The 26031-nt window shown below is 40.6% G+C and overlaps 1 protein-coding gene and 1 long non-coding RNA gene across 8 annotated transcripts in view; one reads left to right on the forward strand and one right to left on the reverse strand.

Moving 5' to 3' along the window:
- LOC124220825 (LIM domain only protein 3-like) overlaps positions 1 to 25704 on the reverse strand; it is a 111351-nt gene extending 85647 nt beyond the window's left edge. For 4 of the 5 annotated variants that reach the window (XM_046630144.2, XM_046630143.2, XM_046630138.2 and 1 more), the window contains exon 1: positions 13454 to 13992. Coding sequence is in view for 2 of the 5 variants with exons in the window: in XM_046630138.2 (XP_046486094.1) it covers positions 13454 to 13459 (6 nt within the window). In the remaining 3 variants the exon portion in view is untranslated. Of the gene's footprint in view, positions 1 to 13453; positions 13993 to 25682 lie in introns of those variants that run through there. The other variant, XM_046630140.2, reaches the window with a different exon arrangement.
- LOC124220826 (uncharacterized) lies at positions 22620 to 24258 on the forward strand. Of its 3 annotated transcripts, XR_011177444.1 has the most exons (3): positions 22640 to 22738; positions 22839 to 23415; positions 23638 to 24258. It is a non-coding gene; the product is annotated as an uncharacterized lncRNA (long non-coding RNA). The 3 variants fall into 3 exon arrangements; XR_006883674.1 differs by lacking the exon at positions 23638 to 24258 and having other exon boundaries at positions 22620 to 22738; positions 22939 to 23465; XR_006883675.1 differs by lacking the exon at positions 23638 to 24258 and having other exon boundaries at positions 22839 to 23465.
- Positions 25705 to 26031: the final 327 nt, after the last annotated feature.

A 26031-nucleotide genomic window follows, 5' to 3' on the forward strand; every position in this document is an offset into this window, starting at 1 on the left:
CGTAATTCTCAAATGCATGAAATATTCAAAGATGAAAACTTTTTCACACGTTCACCTTTTCATCATACATGTAACTGATAGCACTGATAATAGTTCCAATCGACAAATAGCATTGTGAAATTGGCTATCGACAGAAAACATTATTCCGAATCAATTCGTGAAGAATAGTTTTCTAACAAAAAACAAGCGATCGTTAAATAAAATCGAACTAAATCTACTAGGCTTTGAACTGCTTATAAAAAATGTAATCAATCATTAGTAAAAATGCGTTCGATTAAAAAAGAAGTTTTTCGTCGTCTGCTTTTTTTTTTTGATAAATATATAAATAGACAGATAAATAGATAGATACAAGGTCAGAGGTGCCGGTTAGATACAATCCGAACGAATATTGTACACGTGTGTGTGTGTGTGTGTTCGTGTATATATATATAATATATATATGTATATATATATATACACACAAGTATATATCGAGATAGCCGTCGCCTCGGCGAAAGTAATATCAATTTCAGTAAATGGAAAAAGTATCAAGATGCGCGCGAGAGCTGAGCGAGAAAGCGATTCGCAAATTTATTGACCGATTGAGAGCTGCTAAATAAATTAGTTCTCTCTGAGAACATTCCTTGGTCCTAAAATGGCCGAGTCTAAATTGCTACCGGTAGGTCGGAGTAGGAGTAGGAGTAGGAGGGGAGGGGGGTTAAAGTTTTGGTAAAATGGCATTTTATTTCTACGAAATTGGATTTTTAATCGGAGCGCAGTCGGTGGAAAATAGCCACTTCGTCGAGCCCTGACTGGTGTGTGTCTATAAATGCCCGACCAACTTGTTCCCGATTTAGGAAATCTATTGTCCGCGCGGGAAAGATCCTTGGGAAAAATATTACCCGCTCTCAACGTCGAACATTTTCCCTACTGACGGTATAATTTCTCCGCAGTTGTTTTTTATTTATTTTTTTTTCTTCAACTTCATCCTCAAATTTTTCAAATTCCTTTAGTTTGCCGTACATTTTCTTCTTCGTTTTCCTTTCGCTTTTGTTGCGTCGCAATTTTTGTTCCTTCGAACGGAGCAGAAAATGAATGTATAGAAATTTTCACCCCTCGACGGCGTACGTTTGGATCAATTTTTTCCTGCACGGTCCCGACAAATCTTTTACCACCGCAACAGCAGCGGCGAGTCAAGTCAAGTGTAAATAAATAGACTGTACTGCCGTCCCATTTGCTAGATTAGAATCAAATATAATTTTCTCCGCCCGCGGAGGGGGGAGCTGATCGTTCTAATATAGCGGCGTGCCGCCCAAAAACCAACGATGTCGGTTATATATCATATCCAAGATATGTATATGCATGTGTACATATTAAATATACTCATATATATACTCAAATATACTAACGCATGCGAACAATTAAAGAACAGGATGATAAAGGAAATGTTTCAGTATCGTAATCATACCTTACTCGCTTCGAAAGCATCTGAGGTATCAGATTTGACACTGGGAAAATTATTTTCCTTGCTCTCTGCTAAAGGTGAAATTTTCTCACGTACAAAATCGTTTATTTACTCGTAACCAGCTGTTCAAAGCACCGTTCAAATAATTTTATTCATATGATTTATGCAGTCATTTAGAAAATTTAATATATATTTGATGAATCGGATGGAAATATTATCAGTCATTTATTATCATCTACAAAATTGACGACGCTGAGACAAATCAAGTTATCAATTTAACGATGTAATTTGAATGAGAATCGCTTTTTCAAAACTCGACTTCTTGAATTTCACTTTTAAACTTGCAAAATTGTGATTGAACGATATTTCGTTGCGTTAACGTCACTACCGTAAGCCTTGTAAATATTGCAATGAAAGTTTCACAGAAAAGTGAAACCATGTACTTTTATTCAAGCATAAATATACAACCATTAATCGTGATAAGTATAGAAAAAAAAATGTATCAAGTTATAAAAAAAAAAAAAAAAAACATCTCCGTTTGTACGATGCAAAATTGGTTGAGTCAACAAAGTGACCATAGACTGCAAATACTTATACAGGGTGGCATACGTACAGTACGTGTAATACTATAAACTTAAAACACCGTGACTTAAGTGCTGTTTCATCAGTTGGGTTGCCGTTCTCTTCTTCTCGTATATCCGTTTTTCCTTTTCTTTTTTTTTTTTTTGTTCTTCATTTTTTTTCTCTCTTTCATTCCTTCTTTCTTTCCGTCTCCCGTTGAAAGAGCGGAACACGGCACTGGTTTTCTCGTTAAGAAATTCTTAGGTTTAATTAAAATTTCCCTAATAGAAGTAAAAAGTAATTATAAAATTTTTATTATAGGGTATATCATTGCTCGGCGGAAAGGCTCTCACCAGAGGCAGAATAAGACAGTCGGGTATCACGGCAGCGGCGAGGATAGGGGGGGGGGGGGGGGGGGGGATAATAAGAAGAGAAGAGGGGGCAGAAAGAGAGAATGGAGTGGGAGGAGATGCAAGATTAAACGATAAATTGTTTTTACTAATTTTATAATTACCAACTTTCTTTTTCACCTTTTTCCACCTTTTTCAATTTTTCTGTTTTGTTTCGACCTGCACCCCCTCCACCCCCCACATCGCTAGTTTCCTTTTACCCGCTCTTCTTCTTCTTCTTCTTTTTTTCATCGTCACGTCATGTCAGCGTCGAGCAAACGCGACCAAACAGAACGAAACCGCAATGTTAATATCAACTTTTTTTCACATCCCTCTGTCTATTTGCCCGTAACCGAGGCTGCAAGCTCGAGATCAAATGAAACTCTGCAGATTCGGGGATAATAAATGCGAGTCACAGAAATTTCAATCGTGTGTTTCGTAAACGCACGGTCAGGTTGTTTGTTTCTGGCTTCTTTTATACAGAAAAACGAAAATTGGAGAAAATCGGTTGTGAGAAATGGGTCATGCTTTCGGTCTTCGTGCGACACTGCGTAGATAAATATCCACAAATCGATGATTTGGGTTTCATTAATTTTTAAACTCTTTCAAATTTAACCTCAGTCTTCAAACATATGGCCACTGAATATATTTTTTGTTGATCGCAAATATCTCAGCATATTCAAACTTAGCCCAAAATTTAAAAAAAAGTTTCAAAGTATCGATGGAATACACCGCGAATATCTTTTCCACTTATCTATACCGTGAATGAACAATCGATTTAGGCAAGTTTATTGACATAATATAATCGAATAAATTCACTTGTCGTTCATTTAACGAGCAGGATTTCATTTATTCCGCAACATAATGAGTTTGAAAAAATCAAAAACGAATGTAGAAATAACTGAGAATTCCTGAATTGTCCATCAATGTCTAATATACTCACCCCGTGAAAGTCACACCGTAAACTTGTGTCGATTTTCAGCTACAATCTTACCGAAATTTTCAATAATATTCCGTTTCCCTTTCGCAAAAGTGGTTCGTAAAATAGACAGTCTCGTTACGAAAGTCCAAAAAACAAAAATAAATCAAATAAATACACATCGTAAATGGAAGAAAAAACTATAATATAATCCACCTGCAAGCGTTCGCATGCACGCAATGTTGAAACACACACACACACGCACGCGCCGTTGCATTTATACTGCGGTGAGCGAACGAGGGTGTCTCATTACGCGGCTTAATTTCATTCGAGATATACGCATGCATACGATTGCGAATTGCACGTACGTACATAAGTACTAGTTGTAACGCCGTGAGAGAAAGAAGGTAAGCTTCTGTTCCTTTTTCATTTTCTTGTCCTTATTGGCAGCTCATTTGTTGATTAATTTATTCCTCTTCTTCATCTTCTTATCCATTTAAACCGATAAATTGTCACAACGGTTTCCATGTGTAACATATTACCTATCGAGTTGTATGTAAAAATAATATATTATTGCACACCGGATATACATCGTTATACGTTTAGACACACACATAATTAATATTATATATACATATATATATGTACATATTCACGCATGTCACTTGAGCCTGTTTGAATTTTAATTTAATTCCCTTTTCGTCTCATAATTATTTTTCTATTAATAAAATTAGCATCATCACGCGATCTAGGGTGCAGCGTAGATATACATATATATATTTGTACATACGCGTGTATTCGTACAGCTGACACTTGTGCAGGGATGAGAAGACGGAGAGAAATTGCCTGGGAGGTAATCGGATCGCTAAATATGGAAACGATGTAATTATAATAAGTTAATTGACAGAAAATTACATATCGGCTTCGTGTGAATATATACAGAAGCATGCATATTATTACATATATGTGAATGTATATTAATTGGTACAATTCCCGTGGTTAAAATGCGGTAGATGTAACAATAGCTGCGTGTCAAAGCGTAGATATGTATAAGTAAGAGGTATTCCACGAAAACGTGACCAATGGCTCACAATAATCATCCTGAGTTTGATAAATACTTTTTGCATCGTTGTCCCAACTCTGAGCAAGAAACAGTCGCACGACTTTCGGATATTTTTTTGCACGTCCATTCCTTGTTCATTCGTTCACCACTCTTCTAATATTGGACAACCGTCAGTTTCGAGAAGGAAGTAAATCAAGATTTGAGTGACGCAATCATTTTTTGAGTTGAATTGATTTAAATAAATTCGTGTGATTCGATTTGATTTTTTTTATTTCAAATTAATTTTTTTTTAATTTATATAGATTTCTTTCATTCAACTTGGTACATTTCAATTCATGAATATCCATTTTTTCTCGACGACTCACCCTAATTCAAAGTGATTTCAATTCATTCTTTTGTATATCTTGTTAGTTCGAAGCTTTCTTTTTACTTCTTTTTAATACAACTTAATTTTTGATTTCAATTTAATTTTCTTCTCTGTAAACAGATAATTCTGGCACGAATCCAAACTAATTCAAATCAACTTGACTTCATTTTTCATAATTCAGTTAATTCTCTATATTTCTGTTAATTTTTAGTAATCCAGTTAATTCTCATTAATTCAGGTTAGTTATAATTAATTCACAAACCTATCGACACGTTAATTTATAAATTTATTTCCTCGTAGAAGCCGTTAGCGACGTTAAAATCATTGGTTAAAATTTCTTGAACCCATTAAAACGAACAGAAACAGAACAGAAGATTACTTCCACTTCTGAAAATATTTCATAACGATCCATAAATTTTCTAACACTAAAACGATTTAATCGCTTCAAACCGTATTTTGCGCTTTGATCATGGTGAAAAAAAAACCCATTAGAAGCTGACCGAGTTCCTAAGGAATGCCCTGTACGTTGTGTTCGATTTCTCGCGTTTTTTTCGATCTGCTGCATTCGCATAAGGCGAATGCTGCGTGATACGCGTCGTTTAACGATCATCGTCGCGGTCCCCGATGAGTTTCGTTTTATGATACATTATAAGAAAGGTTACAGGTATGATAATTAATTAAACGAAATGATGATATAATGATATTCAAAGTCTGAGCGATTCGATTCGATTGGTTCTACACGCGGCGGTTCGAGAGGCAAATATCAGAGGATACCCAAGTTGGCTCCGGTAACATTCATTCCGGCATGAATCTATATTTGCTGGATTCAATCCCGATGGGAATCCGATGTAATTAATTACTGAATCTTGCGCCGTTGAATCGTAAATGATATTGCCCGAAGTTACTATTAATAAGCGAATCTCATCCGAGAATTCGAGAGTATTAATATCATCCAGTTTTGAACACTTTGATTTTGCTTCAGAGGCGGCTTTTTATACGTATAAAAAGTATTCACAATTTACAATTATCCAGTTTTCATTTCGAAAAGAATAAAAATAAGCAATATTTCCAGACTCTGATTCGTCAAAAATGAATCTCGTAGTCTTGTGGATTAACAATGAAAAAATTTTTTCACAGACCTGGAGTGATCATTTTCATGTTTTAATCAGGAATTAAAAATCGTGTACCTATTTGCAAATTCATAGTATCGTAATGGATTTAAAATATTTGTACTCCTCGATACATCCTTTAAATCCTTTCATAAATTCTCCGAAGATTTCTAACGGATTTCAAATAAGTTTGAGAGAAAAAATAAGTAACCCAAAAAAATTTACAATTCTGTCAAGAAGATAAAATCTGTATGAAACTGTTCTGACCCAAAGCTTTCAAAATATCTTCGTAAAAGTTTGACAACATGGTATCGAAGGGTTTCCAAACAAATTATTTCGAGTTTCTATAATAACAACCAAAATTGGAGCAAAATTACAAAAATCAGAAACGAACTTGAGTAAAAATAAAGTGAAATGAGTTTACATTCTCACACACACACACCCATAATTCGCTGAAAATCTATAAGTCTACATTTTTCGCGGATCTTTTGAAACCGTTTTCAAATCGTCCTCCACCGTACATCGTACAACCTATAAGTAGGCCCACCGAAAAATCGTGATACAACAATTTTCTCCTCCCTCAACAAAGACACCCCCATAGTTCTCGGTATCAACTCGACGCAGCTGGACTGCACACGTCGATCAGAAACCAAAAAACGTATAGAACATGATATCCGGGGGCACGTGGTCATCGGGGGTAAAATAAAAAGAAGCGTAAGAGGATGAAAACGGGGAGGAAAAATGATAAGAATAAGAAGAAGAAGAAGTAGAATAAGGAGAAGGAAAAGGAAAAGGAGAAAGTGGGGGTTGCAGAAGCGGATAACAGAAGTTGCGGTGATGTTGGCGAGCGAGATGCCGGCTGGTGAGGGGGGAAAGGCGGCAACGGGCGGTGGAGAGGGGTGGTGGAGGGGAAGAGGGCGCCTCTAATGTGATTGGTTTACTGCCTCCGGAGAAGCCAAGACTTATACGCCGACGAAATGGAATTAGTTTTCGCAATTTCGCACAGTCCATCCTTCTAAGTGGGTGAACCCGCAGCCCCCTCCCCCTCCGCCCCTCCACCCCTCTTCGCCTCCTCCTCCGCCTTCTTCTTCCTCCCCCCACCATGCAACCGCGGTACCGGCCAAATACATTATTTTTGTCCAATACACGCGGCCAACTATAAACTAATAGCGTTTCACCGCATAGGAGAGGGGGGTGGGGGGTGGGGATGAATACACGAAGAGACGGAGAAAGAGGAAGTGGAAGAGAGGAAGAGAGGTTGGCGTATAATTTGATTAAAAAATTAGAAAAGCGCCGTCAGGGGCTGGGCGGGGGAGGAGGGAGGGTTGGGGGGAGGGGGGGGGGGCTTAACTCTGGTACAAGGTAATTCGACGTATTGGATTATACGAGTCGAGATCGCGTGTTGGATTGGAATTAAATTAAGTCTGCGCAGACCTCCGAAATTCAAGGCACCCACGCGAAAATAACCTTATATATCCACGTACCTACCATTCGTTTGTCCAGCGACTCGTATTTTATTCATAACACCACAGATATACATATATATATATATATATATATATACGTATAACATTTGTATACATATACGGTCAATAACCCATATCGCGAGGAAAAAGTTGATGTTTGATTACCGGGATTCAAATATTTCAAAAGAATTTTCAACACCGCATAATCCTAATTTCGCCGGCTAAAACTTCGTCGATTAATAAATAATTGATGATACACAAAAGTTTGTCGAGATCGCGTGATCATGTCACACACTCGTTCGATTCTGTAATTAAAATACTTTATAAATTTATCGACACTCGACGTAACCTCGAAAACCCCGAGCAACTTAAATTCGACCGCACGAACGTCGTCGGTCAGCCTGATTGCGCATGAGCGAGAAACTTGGCGCAAGCGCACTCAAGCGTACGGTTTCATCAAAGTGTGACCGTGCGAATCGGGCAAGCGCGCATCGGGGGTGTGAAGAAAATTTGATGGTGAGAAAAAATGTTTCTTGTACAACTTTCGAACGACGGGAAAAGTGAATGAAAATTTGGTTAAAAGGACATTGAAAGAAGACGCGTTGGATGATTGAAATTATTTCTATTTGTGTTGTAAGTGTAATAACAAGAGAATTAACTGAAATTATAGGTGGTGTGGTACGCATAGAGGCACGCTTAGGTATATATATGCGTGTGTGTGTGTGTGTGGATTTATACAGAGAATAAGGGAGTACCTTATCTGACGAAGTAAATAGAAGCGGGAGGGGCATTCTGGCGTAAAATTGTATACCTACCTACGTGGAATTGCGCAATGTGTCTTGCGGATTGAATTGGCAGTAACGACATTGATTTTATTGCTTGTTTTACCAACGGTCGAGAGTTGATACAGTTTTCGCGACAGGGCTGCCGAGAAGAGTGGTGAAGAGAGACAGACGTCGCGGGGGGAACAACGAGAGAAATAGAAATAAGTGAGATTGAAAGAATAAGGGAGAAGCGAGAGGGAGAGAGAGAGAGAGAGACGTCGCTCTTTCGGTAACGACTTATACCCCGTGCATTTGTGTACATACCATTTATACGTATATGATATACGTATATTATACACACGTAGTCGGACCAAGTTTACTATCCGATTCGCAGCCATCCTTCCCGGCAACCATTAATCTTTGAGCTTTAAGCGAGCCAGCATTCGCAGATTTGTTTTACCTTTCTACGTCTTTCCAAGGAGATTCTTTTTTTTTATAATAATCAGGTTAACTGATCTAGCCTCTAAGAAAGCAATTACACTGCATATGATGATTAAATCGCTAAAGAACTACCGAAAGAGTCGAAGATGAAAAAGATGAGCGTTCGAATTTTAAATGGATTAATGTTGAAAAAATCATGTGTGCGAAATTTTAATTCGGCTATAAACACATCGTAAGGGTGGTTTAAAAAAATTTACTGTTAGATCACCTGAATTTTCTCACGTTTTTCACGGATAAAATTCAATCCCCGTCACCAATGAGAACAATGTGACACGAAGGTGATTCAAATTTGATTAATTTTTAAAAATTGACGCGACTCACGAATCTAAAATACATGCAAAGAAAAAACAGAAAATCCTTATCGGTATATTAAAATACACAGCCTTGCGATATGCAATCAAAACTGGTAAAATTCCAACGCACATCCGACAACCGTAAAATAAATTAAACATTCCAGGAAATCAATTATTTTATGTATTCAATTATTGCTAAACTTATTATCAATGACGTATCAATTTCGCCGTAATAAATTGAGATTAAATTCGATGAAATCACATGTAATTAATCGTTAAAGATAGAAAAGAGAATTGAGTAACGTGAAATTTCTCCCTCATCCGTATTCCCCTGACAAATGAAACAAAAATTTTCAATTTTCACCGGTCATCAGAATTGCGCAAGCTCACCGTCCGTCCACCCTCGATCCTGGTATAAATAAACAGGGGTCGGATTACACGCAGTTTTGATTTTCAACGACTTGTCAGGGTGTTGCGATCCAGAGGGGTGATGGAGGGAGGGAGGGACGGAGGGAGGGTGGAAGGAAGGAAGGGGACGAGAGGAGTGGAGGTACATAACGGGTAATTCCGTCGAATGTAGTAAGTAGTAATATCGCTTTGCGGGGTGGAAATAGGTGGCTCGTGTCCCCCCCCCCCCCCCCCCCCCGCACCCACCTACACGTTATAGGAAGAGAGCTATACTTCAGTTTGCAATTTAAACTTTACTTCCCTGGAATTGATTAGCTTTTAGTAATTAAGCAAGCAGCGCCTTGGCTCGCCTACCACCTACCACCTCCACTCTCGCCGACTGTTTCTGAACACACCCGCTCACCTCTCTGTGTACATGTGCCCGGCTTCGCTCGCTCGAAGGGCGGTTTTAATCAACGCTTCTCTCTCTCTCTCTCTCTCTCTGGCGTTCCGTCTTTCTCTTTATTCCGTCCGTCCCGCTCTTTATCCCGCACTATTTCTCTCTCTCTCTCTTTCTCTACGGTTTGGCTACGTATTTTTTGACGACGAAAGCCTAAACCTCAGACCGGATCCTTGTATTCGGTCGGATCGCAGTGCGAAGCAATTTCGGCATGGAATGCGCCACCCTCTCCCTTCCGCCGATAGCTGCTCGTACGGCACACCCGCTTTCACCTCCGTTCCCCGTCGACCCCGCTCGCTTGCCCAGCCAGGACAGGCCCGACCAATTTCAACTTCCATTATACAGCCCTTGCTCCCAACGTACGGAGCGTTTCCAAACCTTGCGGATCCTGCGCGAACCGACGGACGCGACTCGCGCCGCGGCGCCACTGTCGCAGGAAAATATGGCGACGCCCGAACAGCTGATTGGCCGTTTCGGTGGGAAACGAAGATTCTCGAATTCCGCGTTGATGATTTCGGATATTCTTTACGCCCAGCGTCATTCCTAGTACAATGCGCGATCGCGAAATAGGAGATACTGAACGAAGCGAAACTTTTTCCACAGGACTTTGAACCTAAATAAAGAGACTTTTGTCTCAGCGTTTCAGTGAAAGGGGAATTTGTTGAGGAAAAAAATGTGTTTCAATGCTGGAAAAGCGGTCGTTAATACTTATTCAAAATTCCTCCTATCGCACAACTCACTCTCTTCAGGTATAATTGCAATGAATTTCTTTGAAAACTTCGTAAAGTATAGTTGATTTCCAACAATTCTTAAAGCAGTTCACAGACGGTTCTAGAGTTAAAAATGAAATTCTACCACAGATTAGGGTTCTTGACAACCATCCTGTACCTACATGTCACAGGCAACAAGCGTACAAGTTCGTTACTCGTTCACCGATAAGCTGTGACAGTATATCAAGAAGGCTAGATGACCTGATCATTTCCAATCGCTATCGACCCTTTGCGTAATCTTGAAAAGCATATTCGTATAAAATTATCTCACAATTCCGAAAATATTTCCGGCAAACGCGTTTGCAGCCCGACCTTCATTTTAATCAAGTTTCGCACCAGCTGTATCAAAATGTAATTTCTCCGAGTGATTTTAAGGGCCGCAATGTACACATCGAGCCGACGAGCGGCGAGGCACAAACGACAAAGGTCGGTGTTAACGCGTTGTGCGTCGAGGATTCGTCGCGGGACATCGGCGGTAAAAAGCGAACAATTAACGCTCACCCGAGGTTTTCGATCCTCCTCGAGGGTAGCCGTGTCGGAGGTTCAGGACTGCCCAATTTCAACCGGTCCGTTGAGCGTTGGGTCACCGCCGAATCTCCGTCGTCGGAGAGCGTTGATTGCTAATTTTACACGTGTGCATCCGCGGCCCGCGACCGACCAACTTCACTTGGTGAACTCAGCCAATCACGAGCGTGAAATCAAGGCGACCCGGAACTGATATAGCAGCGTATAGCAAGCAGCGAATGCCTGCATCGATGTCTGTAACGTCTTTCGATCGGTCGAGTGCACTGACAGGAACGTCATTTTTTTTTTTCTCTTTTGTTTAATTGCTTTTCGATTTTTTTTTCTTTTTTTTCAGATAGCACAGTTCGTCCTTTCGTGAATTATCAACGATTGGAAGTATTTTTCAACTGGTATAATTAGCTGCGCCCTGATTCGACTTTGAGAGACAAACATTTCTTTTGAACAATTTCAGATTTGATGGATTTGAAAAGAATATTTTATTTTTACTCGTGAAACTGATTTTTCATGTACCTACTGATTCGATTCTAAAACGCCAGTAATTGCCAATTTATCTATTTATATAAACGAAAATCACTAAACTCATGATAACTAATTGAAACCTCTTCCATTCAGTTACATGTAACAAATAAAAATATATTTTTGAAAATTTTACAATCTTGTCGCTATGCGATACAGGCTATTTAAACTTGGCTGAAATTCATCCAAATCGGTATTATTTTTTAATCTTGAAAAATAACGTGTAAGAGATGGTTTGCGAAGATAATTATAATAAGCACAAGTACATTAAGATTTAAAAATATATTTTCTTCTTTTAGCCTTGGTTCACGTTTATAGTTACATTTTCCACGATTAAAACTCGATATTTCGGCCAAATTACATACGTGATCGGTGCACGTATTTCTGATTTTCGAATTAAGACCTGAAATCGTTAGTCTTTCGAATCAGAATACTACGCATAATATGTGTAAATAAAACCAAAAAGAGCGTGAAAAATTGTCCCGTTTTTTCTCAGTGCGCGACTTTTCTTCGTGAAAAAATGAAAGAGAAAGAATAAAAAATTAACATCGTATAAAAAAAAAAAGGGTGGGATAAAAAACAATGACATCCTCGCCGATTCCCCGAGCGAATTACCCGCTCATAACCGTTGCACCAAAAGCCGCAGAAGCCGACCCAAGTTTTCCACGAATCCATTACACGGTGGCAAACCGCGCTTGGTGTATAACAGGCCATAGGGTAGGGAAAACGCTATTCGATTCAGGGGTGGCCGGAGATTTTGGAAAGGCGCTAACTGGGCCACGCGCCTTCTCCGCCGCCCTCCCCCCCGACGCCCGGCGTCCCGGCGCCCCGCGTCAGCCCGCGAATTTAAAAACGCAATTTACGGACAATAGAATGGCGGTCGAGACCGGGTATAACCCTGTGTGTATAGAGATCGGTGGGGTGGGTATGAAGAGGGGGGAGGGGAGGGAGAGGGCGCCCCGCGCACAACTCTGGCGGATAGGCCGGCCTTCGCCGTAAAATGTTGTTTTTTAATTTAGGAGACGCCGTGGGGTTAATATACGGCTTTAATTTCAGGATTTCATTTAGGGGTTGCCTTCTCGTCACGAAGAGTGCGAGCGAGAAGGAAGGATCAGCGCCGGCGATATGAAAGGGGCCTGAGACGCCGCGGGGAAAGTTGAAGGGTGGCGGTTGTGGCGTTGGTGGAGGGGGTGGAGGGGAGGGGGGGGGGGGGGGGGGGGGGGACGAAGGAGAAAGGGGGGAGGACTGCTTCCGGCCGCGAAGATTGACTTCCGACTTACTTGACGGCGGTCGGATTCATTAGATATCGCCGCAGACGGTAAGGCGGATGAAAAGATAAGCGATTCGGTCGGTCTCTCTGGCGGCGTCGCCTATTCGACTCTCACATTTTTTTGTAAAACTCACCTAAAAACTTGTAACCTCGATCCCCTTATCGCGCGTACGTGAGTAGTGGGATGCACGGGCATTAAGGGAAAACCGTGCGAATATTACGGCTCGGCTTGTAATTAAAATCAGGATAATTAACAGCTGCATACAAGATTTTCATAACGTATAATGAGTCAGTCGCAGAAACGCGTGTCGATGTGTTATTAGAATTGAACGTAGAATACACACGCATAAAAAAAAAAAAAAAAGAAAAACACAGGATACCTTATAACTCGTGGGATTATAATATTATAAAGCACGAGACACAAAATAAACCGATAACAAGAACTCGATACTCAATTCCAACGAGCTTTTGATTTTCGTATCCAACTGTATATAAGCAAGTTTCATTGCGAGTGCATGCAAAATGGTGTAGTTTAAATTTACCTTACAAACCTGCGGTAAAACACCGCCGCCTGATCATGCTTTCGAAGAATAGAATCAAATACCCGACAACAGGTGAAACATGTTATACAAATATCTTGTCGACTCACCGGCATCAGACAACGGCGAGGCTTAGAAGGTGATGAAAATCCGGAATGGATAGTCCGGCCCGAAGAGTCAGCATCTGATCGAATCGAACCTCGGGGATGTTCAACGAACCATTTGCGCCGCGTATCACCACTGCGTATTAACAAAGATGAGATGAAACATCCGCACAATAACAAGAACAACAACAACAACAACAACACCACCACCACCAAGAGTCGCGTGGCTCTGCTGTAATCGCCGCACACTGTTCCGTGTGTCTGCGTACGTGTGTAAATAAATAGGCACCGACGGGCCGCACTTGTGTTTTATATCAAACGATCTAGAGCCCGCACCGAATCAATCCGTCACTGACGATACGTCGGATGAAAAAAATCGTCGATCCTGACGCACCGTAACCGGATAACCACCCTCTCTACCTCCCTCCCTACCCGGGCGGGGGTGGAAGTTAGACGAGCGTAGTATCGGGGCAACGAGCACCCCTCTTCGCACCTGTCGTCCCTCAAATTTTCGCACCTCTTATCTCACCGACAGCCTCCGTGTACGTTCGTCACCGCGGTCCAACTGAGAATGAACTCGCGCGCGCGTCGCGGTGCCACTGAGCTGGTGACGTCACGCACGGGGAAAATCCCACTCATGCGCAATGCGGCTTGATACGCGTGCCGCTTTCCCACCCCATCGACGCCCGTCGTCTCCCAAACCCCGTCCCTTCTCGGTAGCGTCGCGACGCCGTATCGGCCGCTGGATGTGTCCCCGTCCTTACAGGTACGTGCGAAGGTATCCGAGGCCCTGTGGGAGGGTGAACGGAGAGGGAGGGGGGGGGGGGGGGATGAAGAAGGACTCGATCCGATCGAGAGAGAGCCGGGAATAAATAAAGGCGAATGATTTCTTCGGTTCCCTGTTGGGACTTCTTTTCGGTATAGATATTACAGGTGGATGAGATCGCGGGACTCGATCGTTTCGTGAAATTACACGAGATACCGATCGGAATGACGACGGGGGATAAAAGACCGCGCCAGAGAAAGGGAGAGAGAGAGAGAGAGAGAAAGATGATCGTTTTTTTATTGTTATGCATTAATTTATGTCATACACGACCTTAATTATCGTAGATAATAAACAAAGACTCGTCTATTCCGTGTACGTACGTATTGTTAGAAAGGGTAAAATCACCCTTACAACCGTTCTAGTAGTCGTCACAGATAAAAGACATGTAAGACTTCGTGTGTCATAAAATGAATAAGGTTCCTGCGTCAAATGATATTATTGTAAAAACAGTCTTGTTTCGGGCGTTGAATTGAAAACACTTCCTTGTCATTAAGGCATTTTCTCAATATTTAATTTCCGCCTTTGATTGATTCGCCAATTAAGCTCCCGAACCCGTATTTATTTCGTGACGTTCGCCAAAACGTTGCAATATATTATTCATATCTATACGTATTCCTTTATTTTATGTAAAATTGGCTTTATATTATAGGGTGGAGAAGAATACGTAAAATTATTTGAATATCGCTCATGTTTGGACCGCGTATTATTTATCGATTCGTTTGAATAGTTACATTTTTCAACTTCAAGTGAATCACCCTGGGAAAGAAAAATTTACGCTCGTTAATCGGAAAGATTAAGGTTTTGTCGCGGTATTCCGTTCACGGATGCGGAACTTTCTGAGAAAATCTGTAAGCAATGTAGCTACGCGTAATATGAATAACGCTTTTCTCCGCAAACGATTAAAAGGACCGGAGTATTTGTTGTTAGTAGACTGACCATAATGGGAAACAATATGAATTCAGTCGCGCTGTTGTTATTGTCTAAAGAAAAGCGCAATCGGTTGTTCAAACTTTCAAGTGACAAATTATTTCGTTATTATCTTGCAGATGTTTCTTGACAATAAAATAGGTAGAACTAGATAAAAAAAAAAATACGCTCCCATATCCGTTTCTTATGTATTATACGTTTCATTTTCTAAATCAACATCGTAAGATTCAGGTATTTAACAAAGTGAGTCGATGCAGCAGTTTTTCTTCGATTCCATGTTTGAATTTCCCGATTATAACGGGTGACTTATTTATTTCATTCGAAAATGAACGAGCTTTATCGCCCCGTGTACACGTATAGAGAGTTAGCGGTTGAGGGATTTGGCCTTTATCAAAAGTTTCCCGTAATAAAAGGCTGGGGAGATATTTGACAACGGCGTAAAGGCTTTACCGCCGGACAGCTACGGTTTTTTATTAAACAATCGATCGTCGCTGTACGTGTATACGTATATACCTATTACGCATACGAGCGGTACGACGAAAAATCTTTTTTACCCATCTCAATTTCCGTTGTAACAAAAGGAACAAAGTCGCCCGTCCCGCGCATCGAACGTACAAATCCTCGTTGCACTGACAAAATTTTAGTGGCAAAAAGTGATTTGCAGATAAAGTATTAGAATCGTTAATTTCTTTGACGTTAAAAAATTTAATAAAAATTGTAAAATCGTTAATTCTAACTCTAATTCACATCTACGCAAATACAAATCCAATCGTTGTTATTACTCGTAGGTCGATACTTTTTTTCCAATCTTCTTCGGTGTCGCTAATCAAGAACACCTTTTTTTTTTTCTTCTTTCTTTCAGATCGCGGATATTCTTCAAAACTTGAAGAAAACCCGCGGCCAGTCAAGTTTCGGCGAAGGTAAATAGAAGAGAAAAGAAACCAGAGTTGCAGAGGGCGATTCGACACGCAGCTCAGACCTCTCGCTTTCGATTTAATCAGCTAATTACTGTTCGCGTATTGTATTTTAATTGACGTATAATAACTGGGCTAGTCCGCAAGAAAATGATTGCCGTTGTTTTTACCGTTATAAATCTGATGAAATATCCTTCCCATTAACAATTAGTTTTATTTGTTTTCCCCTCTCGTGCACGTGCGGTTTAATATCATAAGTTATAATTATTCCTCGTTGTCGTAATTAGAAATGCTCATTAGCGTCGGTATTAATGCCTAACATGCTCTCCGGTGTAGACCTGCACTCTTATTGGCGTGGGACTCCGGCATTCCTGCCTTATAAAATGTTTGTGAATATAAACCTCGCGTAATTGAAAATGCAGCAACGTGTTACGAGGGAAAAGAAGACGGATGCAGGGGCCGCATTTATGTGGGGCGCTTTAATCGCGTCCTAAGAAAACTCCCGAGTGTATAAATACGAAACGGTGACGCGAAGAATTACGAACAAGAATATTATCCCCTTGTACAGTGTTCCTGTAACGACTGGTTCAAACTTTTCACAATCTATAAACACAGGTATACATAAAAATCCAAGCAATCAGTGATTTCTCTGCATAATATTTTTCAAAAACTTTGCTCGCATTAATTGACCGGAAATAATATAAACCGTGATTTTTTTCCAAAAACAAAAAAGTAAAAAAATTGGATGGACGAATCGGCAAGAACGGAAACGACGGAGAAACACAATTAGCTTAAAAACCTGAAAAAGTATACGATGCGACACAGCGTATATAAATATACATCGGACTCTTTTAACCCCCACCCCCCCGGAGAGTTTGTCTTTTCCGCTTTCTCCCCTTCTTATTCTACTTTAGCATTACCTTTTTTACCGTCAAAGTAAAACTACCCCATATAAAACAGAGAGTGCAAGATTTAAATTGTTCAGTGGGCGTCGTCACCACGCTCGGTAAGAAACCACTTTCATCTTTAAGATTCTAGCGAGGGGTTTGAGCCACCCTCGATCATCCGCAGCATCGAAGCGAACCGAATTAACTGGATGAATTTTTATCGTTCGCGATCGTGAAAAGCCCGCGTCGAATTTTCGCGACGATAAGAAGAAGCGGGAGTAAAAATTGACGAGAAAACGAATTAAACGTCGATTTGGATACCTGAAACGAAATCCCTCTTTATTCCTCGAGAGATGTTTCTTCATCCCCCGTGCCTTTCGCTCTACTCGCGATAGGGTTAGCAATTATTCTAACGCGTAGAAAATCACGCCTCTCCTAGTGGACCAGGTTCCACGTTCCTTAGACTGGTTAAGAGGTTTTAATTTAACCATGCAGCGGTTTTACGCTTGGTCCTCTCAAGACCGGCTGGTTATTAGTATGTTAATTGGTCGCACACGGGTTCTGCCACCTCGCGTTTTCCCTGCTTTACCATTCGAGTGTGTTCACATGTTAAGATGTTTAATCGCTTCTGTAATTAAACTGTCCCTCAAAGCTTAATGGTTTCTAATCCCATGAATACGGTAATATCTTCTGCTACCAAAATTTTTACGACATCCAAACAGAGTTCCGTCACAATTTTCTTATCGCGATCTTAAATCGATTTCGAAATAACAACGCGGCTATGTTCGCTCAGCAGCTTGTCAAACTTCATCTTCGATCATTCGAGAAATCATTTTCGAACGTCAAAACAATCCCAAGCACTGTTACATTCTAATTTACAGTTTTGTAAGTCTTCCAAGTTCAATATCAACGAGAAAACACTCGATGACCAAGATATTTTTTTACGAACTCGGAGTTCGTATAAGATTCGTTCCCGATCCAACTCGATGAAATGATTATATAAATTGCATAATTATTCAAACTCATATTCTCCGCGATTACAGTTCCCCTTCGATCAGAATTTCGCTCTTAACAACGATCGGTAAACACTCTTAAATTGGATTTGGTCTTAAGATGCAGACGAGATTGATTTATATACATACATATATACATTTACAGTGAAAATGCTTTTAGAAATTATGTAAAATAAAAAAAAAAGCACCTGGATGTATGAACGATCAATTTATGTAATCGGAGAATTCCGCCTAGCAGAACGTTGACGACGGGGTGTTATTTTTATATGATGAAATTGAATTGATATTGAATTTATGAAAGTGGGTATGTAATATATATGTATATCTATATATAATATATATATATATATATATATATGTATGTATGTACGTATATATGTATATACATAGGATATCGATGGACGAATATCGAACAGCATAAGGGATGGCTCGGGCCGTTAAATTAACTGATAGCCTGCAGGCTGCAGGGCGTAAGTACCCAAGTGTAGTAATGTTTTACTCGCAATTTCGATGATCAAGTGTTCCACTTTGGCGTCCTGCGCCATGCCTGTGTAATACTGTAAGTCCATATACCCGATACATACGTACATACACACACACACACACACACACACACATATATATATATATACGTATGTATACGTATACTGCAGAGAAATTACTTTTTTACATTTCATTTCCCATCCATTAAATAAATTACTAATCTTAATGGCTAATTACTAAATAAGAGCGGCCGCTTAACAGCCGCACTTTAGGCACGTTACTTAAGCAAAGTGATAACACGCGGGGCGCCATTGTCGCTCGGTTATAATTAAGAAAATAGACTTTAAATCCAGGATAGCGAGTAGTGGGTGGCGATGGCGGGTTGCCGTCGGTCGGGGGAGGGGTGGGATGGAAATTAATTCATTACTCTAATGCGTTGAGTGAGAGAATGGGGCTGAGTGCTCAAGTGTCGAGTGCCAAGCATTTCGTGAAAGATGGATGTCTCATTTTCATTTCGAAAATTAACACTCTACTCTCTCATCTACGGCTTCCTCTCCTCTCCTCCCCCCCCCCCCCCCCCCCCATTTCTTCCTCTCCCCGTGCATCCCTTTCACCCCGTGTACCGACAACTCGCTCATTCGCTGTCGGGGATGTTTTTTCCATACCTGTATTACACCTACATTGTATTGTTTTCGTTCGATTATTTCAGTTAACGACTTGATGATTTTTTTTTTTCTTTTGTTACAACTTCCTAACCGATTTTGGCTCGTGTACTTTTCTGTGTTAATGTAGTTTTCATTGTGGTGTGGTGGGATTTAAAAAGCGACGGCGGTTTATTGTTCGCGTAAAAACTGAGGAATAAGGGTTGAATTGTGAAGAGAATAACGGAACACCCGAATCCCTGAGAAAGCTGCGTATTGAGAATTTATCCGTGCATCCATTGCGGGATGACAATCGTTCAAAGGCTGAATTTATCAAAGCAATGTCTCCATGGTTTTGAAAGATATTTCAACACCTTGGACGAATTCCAATCAGAAAGGCCCGAGCGTTGTTAATTTTTGGAACACCAATACGATTCCAATGTTTTTACGTACACGTATTATGGCTTGTTTTGTCATTTTCTTATGCAAATTGAAGATGATCGATATTTCTAAAAATAATGAACCACTCAATGTGCGCAGTTTGCAACAGGCGTTTTCCTCTGCAGCCTTGGATTTCAATGAGAGATTCTTTTTCGAAAATTAGATCCAGTCAACTTTCTATATCTCTATATCCATTTCTCTATATCTTGACATTCCTCCCGTACTGTAAATACCTAACAGACAAATTCCTGACATCTGTCACCCGTTGTTCAAAACTTCTATACGCGAAGCTAATCTCGCTGTAATGAACAATTCAAACATGTTCGCTATCTCGTAGCCAGCAGCACTCGATTCATAAATCATTAACGATGTTTAAGTGCGTGCCACAACGCAGCAATTGATTATGTCAGTTCTGTACAACCGCAAGCTGAAGTTAATCTACCGATCTTATCTCTTTCGCCAACGTAACACGTACACACATTGTCGGTATACACATACCATCTGTCCAAACACAAACCGTATAAAATAAATGCACCGCGTATAGAGGAGTCCTCGGTATAAAAATATTTTTTCTTCCATACCTATGAGTATAACTTTCATTCAATCCTCGCTTAATAATCTTCCATCAGAGAACCGACGTTGTTTGTAGTATTTTTTTTTTAATTTCAAACACTGCGTTGAAAAGTGAAAATTAGACAAGCGCACACGCTAAGTTATAATTATTTATACAGTTACCTGCATCCCAGTCTATAGAAAAGAAGGGGCCGGGCGGAGGGGAAGATAATTAACAACTGCAACTCGTGTAATCGATTTAAATAGATCGGAGCCGCATTAATTAATGCTCGAGTAACGGACTGGGTGTCTCTCTCCACCATCTGCAGCTCTGTACACCAACCTACCCACCACCCACTCGACGCTAGCGAAGTATAACTCGTAACCGGATGTCAACTCGGCCAGGTAATATCACTGTGGAGAACCGAATGGCCCGCGGCAAGTTCAGGGGCGGAGGGGGCGGAAAGGGTGGGGGGGTCAGGATCGCCCATCGAGCAGCCGTCACAGACCATGTAATTAGATTTGCCCCCTCCCCTCCCTCCCTCCCTCTCGCCGCCACTTCGCCACCCCGATTCGTCGTTGTAGTTTAGGGTTAGGCATCAGTTACAGATGCGGTGTATTCCTGACTCTGTATGCTGCGTGCAGTGTGCAGTATCGTAAATGTATAGGTTTATATGTACGATGCCCGTAGTGAATGGGCTGACGGTTGATTGCTAATGTACGGGATGTTCCACAATCTTTGTCGGGTTACGACCTAATCAATCGATTACGTTACCCACGCCCCAAGTTCGTTTGCCAAACCCGCGCGAAGCTCCGATCTACGTTGTACGTAGTACATCGGTGTAACGAGCTTTTTTGCCTACTTCCGGTTGAATCTTCGTAAAACCACGTCTCGTTGGATTCGATGGTTTTCTTCTTTTTTTTTTTTTTTTTTATCGTAGTGTAAGGTATAATAGTTTTTATTCCGTTATGCGTGAATGTGATCTGTCATGAATTGAAAAAGGATCGTTTTTAAAGATTATATTTTAATGTGAGTAGTAAAAAGAACAGATAGAATCCAGTTAATTAATTGTAAAAAACTGGACAATTTATTGATGTAATTCCATGTTTACCAGATCGAAACTTCGAGCGACAAATAAAATCGGTACGCCCGTTGGCAAAATTCGATTCACGGCTAAAGTCGTTCGTACTAAATCAAAAATGTTGGATTCAGAATAATAACACGATACACAGACTCTTGGACAACAATTGGAGAAGAGGCAAAAAAAAAAGAAAGTACAATACGAAAATTGACGCGTCACGTGCGGAAATTAGTTTAATCGGACTACATGCAAGTAACGTAACAGCTAACAACAGACCACAAATACAAGTTTTGAGTAACAATTTTTCGATAAAAGATAGTATACCAAAATTGTGTTGCATTTTTATGCGTGACTTGAAAGATTATTTTCGACTCAAATTTGTACCGGATAATTTAAGATTATGAGTTATTGGAACAGCAGTTGAAGGACGTGCAAAAGCATGGTTTGAAAATTCCCGGAGGAGATTTCAAAATTTTGAAGCTTTTGATGAACCAGTTTAACAACAATTTTATTCCGTCAATCAACAAATAGAACTTGGAAGAAAATGGAACGATATTATAGATACGGTTATCGAGATGGTTCTTTGCAAACATATTTTCAGAAAAAAAACTACTATAGCTAAAATTATTATAAAACACGCTGGAGAACGGAAAATAAATTCACTTATTATAAGTAATATATTAAACGAATCCAACATCAAGGAAATAAAATTAAACAAACTTTTTCAACATTTTTGTGGAACAACTCAGTTTTCCAGCTTATAAGCTTGTTCTGTTTTCACCGAGATTCATTTCCACCTAACCGCATTCGCAATACAAACAATATCGACAAGCACATCGATACTACGAAAGAAATAATTGATCTGGTATTACAGAGCTGTTTTAAAAGGTGAAAACACAGCAAACCAAAAAAGGACGATAGTGAGCCGAGGTAAATTGCACATTGTCGATACAGTTGACGTATGGGGGACTATATATTTATTCAACTGTGAATGGCGACTATAGCTAACACAAAGATAATTACGCCCCGTTACGTACATCTAATATTATTACACGCTGTTTGTCAGGATAATTTATCTCTGGTCGAAGACAAAAAGTCTCCAGTGAACAATGCCGAGTTGCGCGTGTGCGAGAGAGAAAACGGCAGAGAGAGAGAGAGAGAGAGAGAGAGAGAGAGAGAGAGAGAGAGAGAGAGAGAGAGAGAGAGAGAGAGAGAGAGAGAGAGAGAGAGAGAGAGAGAGAGAGAGAGAGAGAGAGAGAGAGAGAGAGAGAGAGAGAGAGAGAGAGAGAGAGAGAGAGAGAGAGAGAGAGAGAGAGAGAGAGAGAGAGAGAGAGAGAGAGAGAGAGAGAGAGAGCTGCAGGAAAGGTTGCATCCAAGTAGCTCCTGTAGAAGCAGGTGTTTCGTAGTTATCATCCTCTAGTTAACTCATTTACATTGCGTCAGTTACCACCTAGCCGCTTCGTTCACCGTGGGACAAAAGGCAACGGATCCGTAGACGGACAAACCCGACGTTTCACCGTTGCAGGTAACTAACTATAACCACCTCTAAAAAGACTGTAAGCACGGTCGGCACTTTTGAGACAAAATTAGCTAATCCGTGACACATTCAACGTTTTTATCTAAAGCATGAGCGAGCATGTTCAACCGTAGCATAACGCAATGGCTTCTTGGAGTATTTTTAAAATACATAATGGTCAGCTTGAACACCTTTTTGATAATTAACAGCGTCGTCGAGATCGACGTGGTTCTTCACAATTACTCACACGATGTGTGCCGGTTGTCAACTTCTCGTTTGTGGAAATTCTTTATCCAATTGACCGTTGGCAACAAGATCCGCAAAATGGAAATCCGTTGGAGCTTTGTCGAAGTATCGATACGTTTGTAATGTATCGTTTAAACTGTTCAAGTACCCGCTTTTTTTAAATCCAGCAGAACACAATGCGGAGATAAGCGCAAGAATCGCTTACGCAAAACCGATCTTTCCGAGTATAATTCAAAAGGGAAGAAGACGGTGATGGAAAAAAAGGGCAACGCCACGGTCGGGTTTCGGAAATAATGAAATCCTCTAGATTGGAAGCCATTATTCGTTATAAATGGAAAACACCCTGTACAGCGGGGTGGTAAGGAGACCCTCTCAGCCGTCATCGTCTTCACTCCTCTCCTCTCCTCGAGGCTGCGCAGCACCTCCTTTGCGGCCCCGATGTAATTTTCTGAATGACTGCGTAATTAAAACTCTAATTTCCTGCACTTAATTGACCGGAGTCTTGGCTCCGTCCCTCCACCCCGACCCCCGGCTCTTCCATCGCATCGTCCCGTTATCCCACTCCGTGTAATTCTTTGTGTGCACTCACGAGTGGACTCCCCGTTACGACGTGAGTGTAGGTAGGATGCGATATACCGTTTAAATAATCGATTTGCTACCAGACCAAGAGAGTTACGCCGAGCGGCTATCTTACTCTCCTCGACGCCGAGCCTCGGCCGAGCCTCCGGCGTCAATTTAACCCGACTCGCGGGGCTGCGGGAGAAATTTTAATATGAACAAGAAGGAGGAGAAGAAGAGGAAAAGCAAGGGGAAGAAGAGCGGGAGAGAGAAGGGAGTTCGGGTGGCTACGTTACGCAAATTTGCGGGGATTTCATCTAATTCCACATTGTTTCTGCAAAGCACTCAAAGCTGTGATGCCGCAAAAGTGGCTATTTTCGTTCGGCTCATATTTGCCGGGCTCGTTCAAGCGATGGTTAATATAAACAAAAGTTTACTCTACTAAATATGACAATCAGTTTGACTGGAATCTAATCCAGTTACCGTTACCGTAACTTTCACGTTGACGTCAACTGAATTCACAGTAGATTAATTGCTGCGGTAGCTAGGTAGCAAAAACAATACAATTTTGAAAAGCGGTGTAACTTGACTGTGAAATTTTTTTCATACGCAAACGTCGCCGTTATTGGATGTCACTGTTTTTTGAAAAGTATTTTTTTCACCAATATAAACGTATGAACAAAGTTCAGACCTTCTAGAAAACTAGAAAAATTCAGTAAAACATATATCGTTAAAAAACTGTTCGAATATTGTTGGAATTACGAAAAACGAGGTACGCGTAACCATTTTGCGCTATCGTCGATCCTTTTTTGATAATTGCAACGCAAAATCAGTTTCTGAGGTTTACTCTACTTTTTTTAGCTAAACAAGGCTTCAACGTCAATTTATTTTTGTACAAGCATTCAATTTTTGCAACAGTTGCAAGAAAATATAGCAACAGTGATCGTAATGAGAAAGAATAGCAACGGATACCAGACTTTCCGGTAACAGCTAAAAAACTAATTTTCATTTTCTACCTAGAACTATATTTTTCGATTGTGGTAAAACATGATAATAGTTAATAAAGACTGAGCGGTAACCGGAACTAAAAATTTTACTCGGTGCAATACTCACAATCACACAGTTACACGTATTATATTTAAATAAAACAATTACTCGAATCATCTTAACCACGTTATTGATACATAATCGCTGTATCGACTGAGCTTTTTCCATCCATTCCTTCGAAATAATCGTTACAGAAGGACAGAGCCGTCTTAATCCGATGCACGCGGATGACGAATGAATGAAACTCGATAAACAGGGGCGAATCGTACCGTGAGTAATAATGGGAAGAAACGCCGCGGCGTCGTCGTGAAGCCAGGAGCCGGAAGTTGAAGTGGTAATAAGTCACGTCGGGGGAAGAGGCGCCAACTGTACATGAACCCAGGCTCACGGACGGTTTTTGGATAATTACAACAGCCCGGCCCGGGGGGCAATTATAATTGCCAGCTCCTTTCGCAATTATAAGTTTCTCCCGCAGGGCGGGGCTGGCGCCAGGGGTGGTGCTGGCTGGTGTATGTGGAACCGTTAATTGGGGTGACCTGTTCAGAAACTAGTTACCAAGGGCTACTACTACTGATATTCAAGGGGCGAAAACCAAAGCTCGCCTGGTTCACCCTTGATACACTCGTTGCCAAAGACTTTGTTAAGCCCCGGAAAATTCACGGCTGGGAAATGTTACAAGGCGAAGGGGGGAGCACGGCGAAAATTATAATTTTTCCCTTTTGTTTTTCTTACTTTTACGCTTTGTGTAATCTTACTTTATAATGACCGTAGCGGTGCGGTTATTCGGATTGCAGGGAAAAGTCGCGACGGCGAGTCGTATGTTTGTGGGTACACGACGTGTCGCTTGGAAAATATTATTGCGAAGCATAAAATATGTGATATTGAATCGGTTGGAACTTGCTGTTTTGTCGAGAAATTGAGGGGAATTGTTTTGTAAGGTATAGATTTCGTCGGAAGAAAAGTTATATGTACCTGCGCAATTGATTCGAATACCATTGAATTCGATGTATGAATAAAACAGCTCTGCATAAAAGTTTGATATTGAAATTTGATCGTTGTATTAAATCAGCCGGTTGACTGGTAATGGATCATATATACATACGTCTTTTAATAATTCTGATGTTTCTCGATGGATTTTGACGAAAATTGGTCCACTACTGTTTCGGGGGTCGCAGAATTCAAATCTGAAATCAGAATTGAAAAATTCAATATTATAAAAAATATACAAACAAACCAGTACCAGTTTTGGCACAAAAACTACAAGAACTCGTACCGGTCAACCGGTTAAGTTGCAATATTAGTTAACGCAGCTGTAAAATTCTTCTTCTGTCGACTGTCTATTAAAAAACCGATTCCACGTGAAGTAACGAAAGGAACAGTTACAAGTTCTATAAACTATAAGATACTCGGTTAACTTTAGTCTCTCGAGTAAAAAATCGCACGTTCATACC

The sequence above is a fragment of the Neodiprion pinetum genome, chromosome 6 (genome assembly GCF_021155775.2).
Source record: "Neodiprion pinetum isolate iyNeoPine1 chromosome 6, iyNeoPine1.2, whole genome shotgun sequence".
NCBI classification, from domain to species: Eukaryota; Metazoa; Arthropoda; class Insecta; order Hymenoptera; family Diprionidae; genus Neodiprion; species Neodiprion pinetum.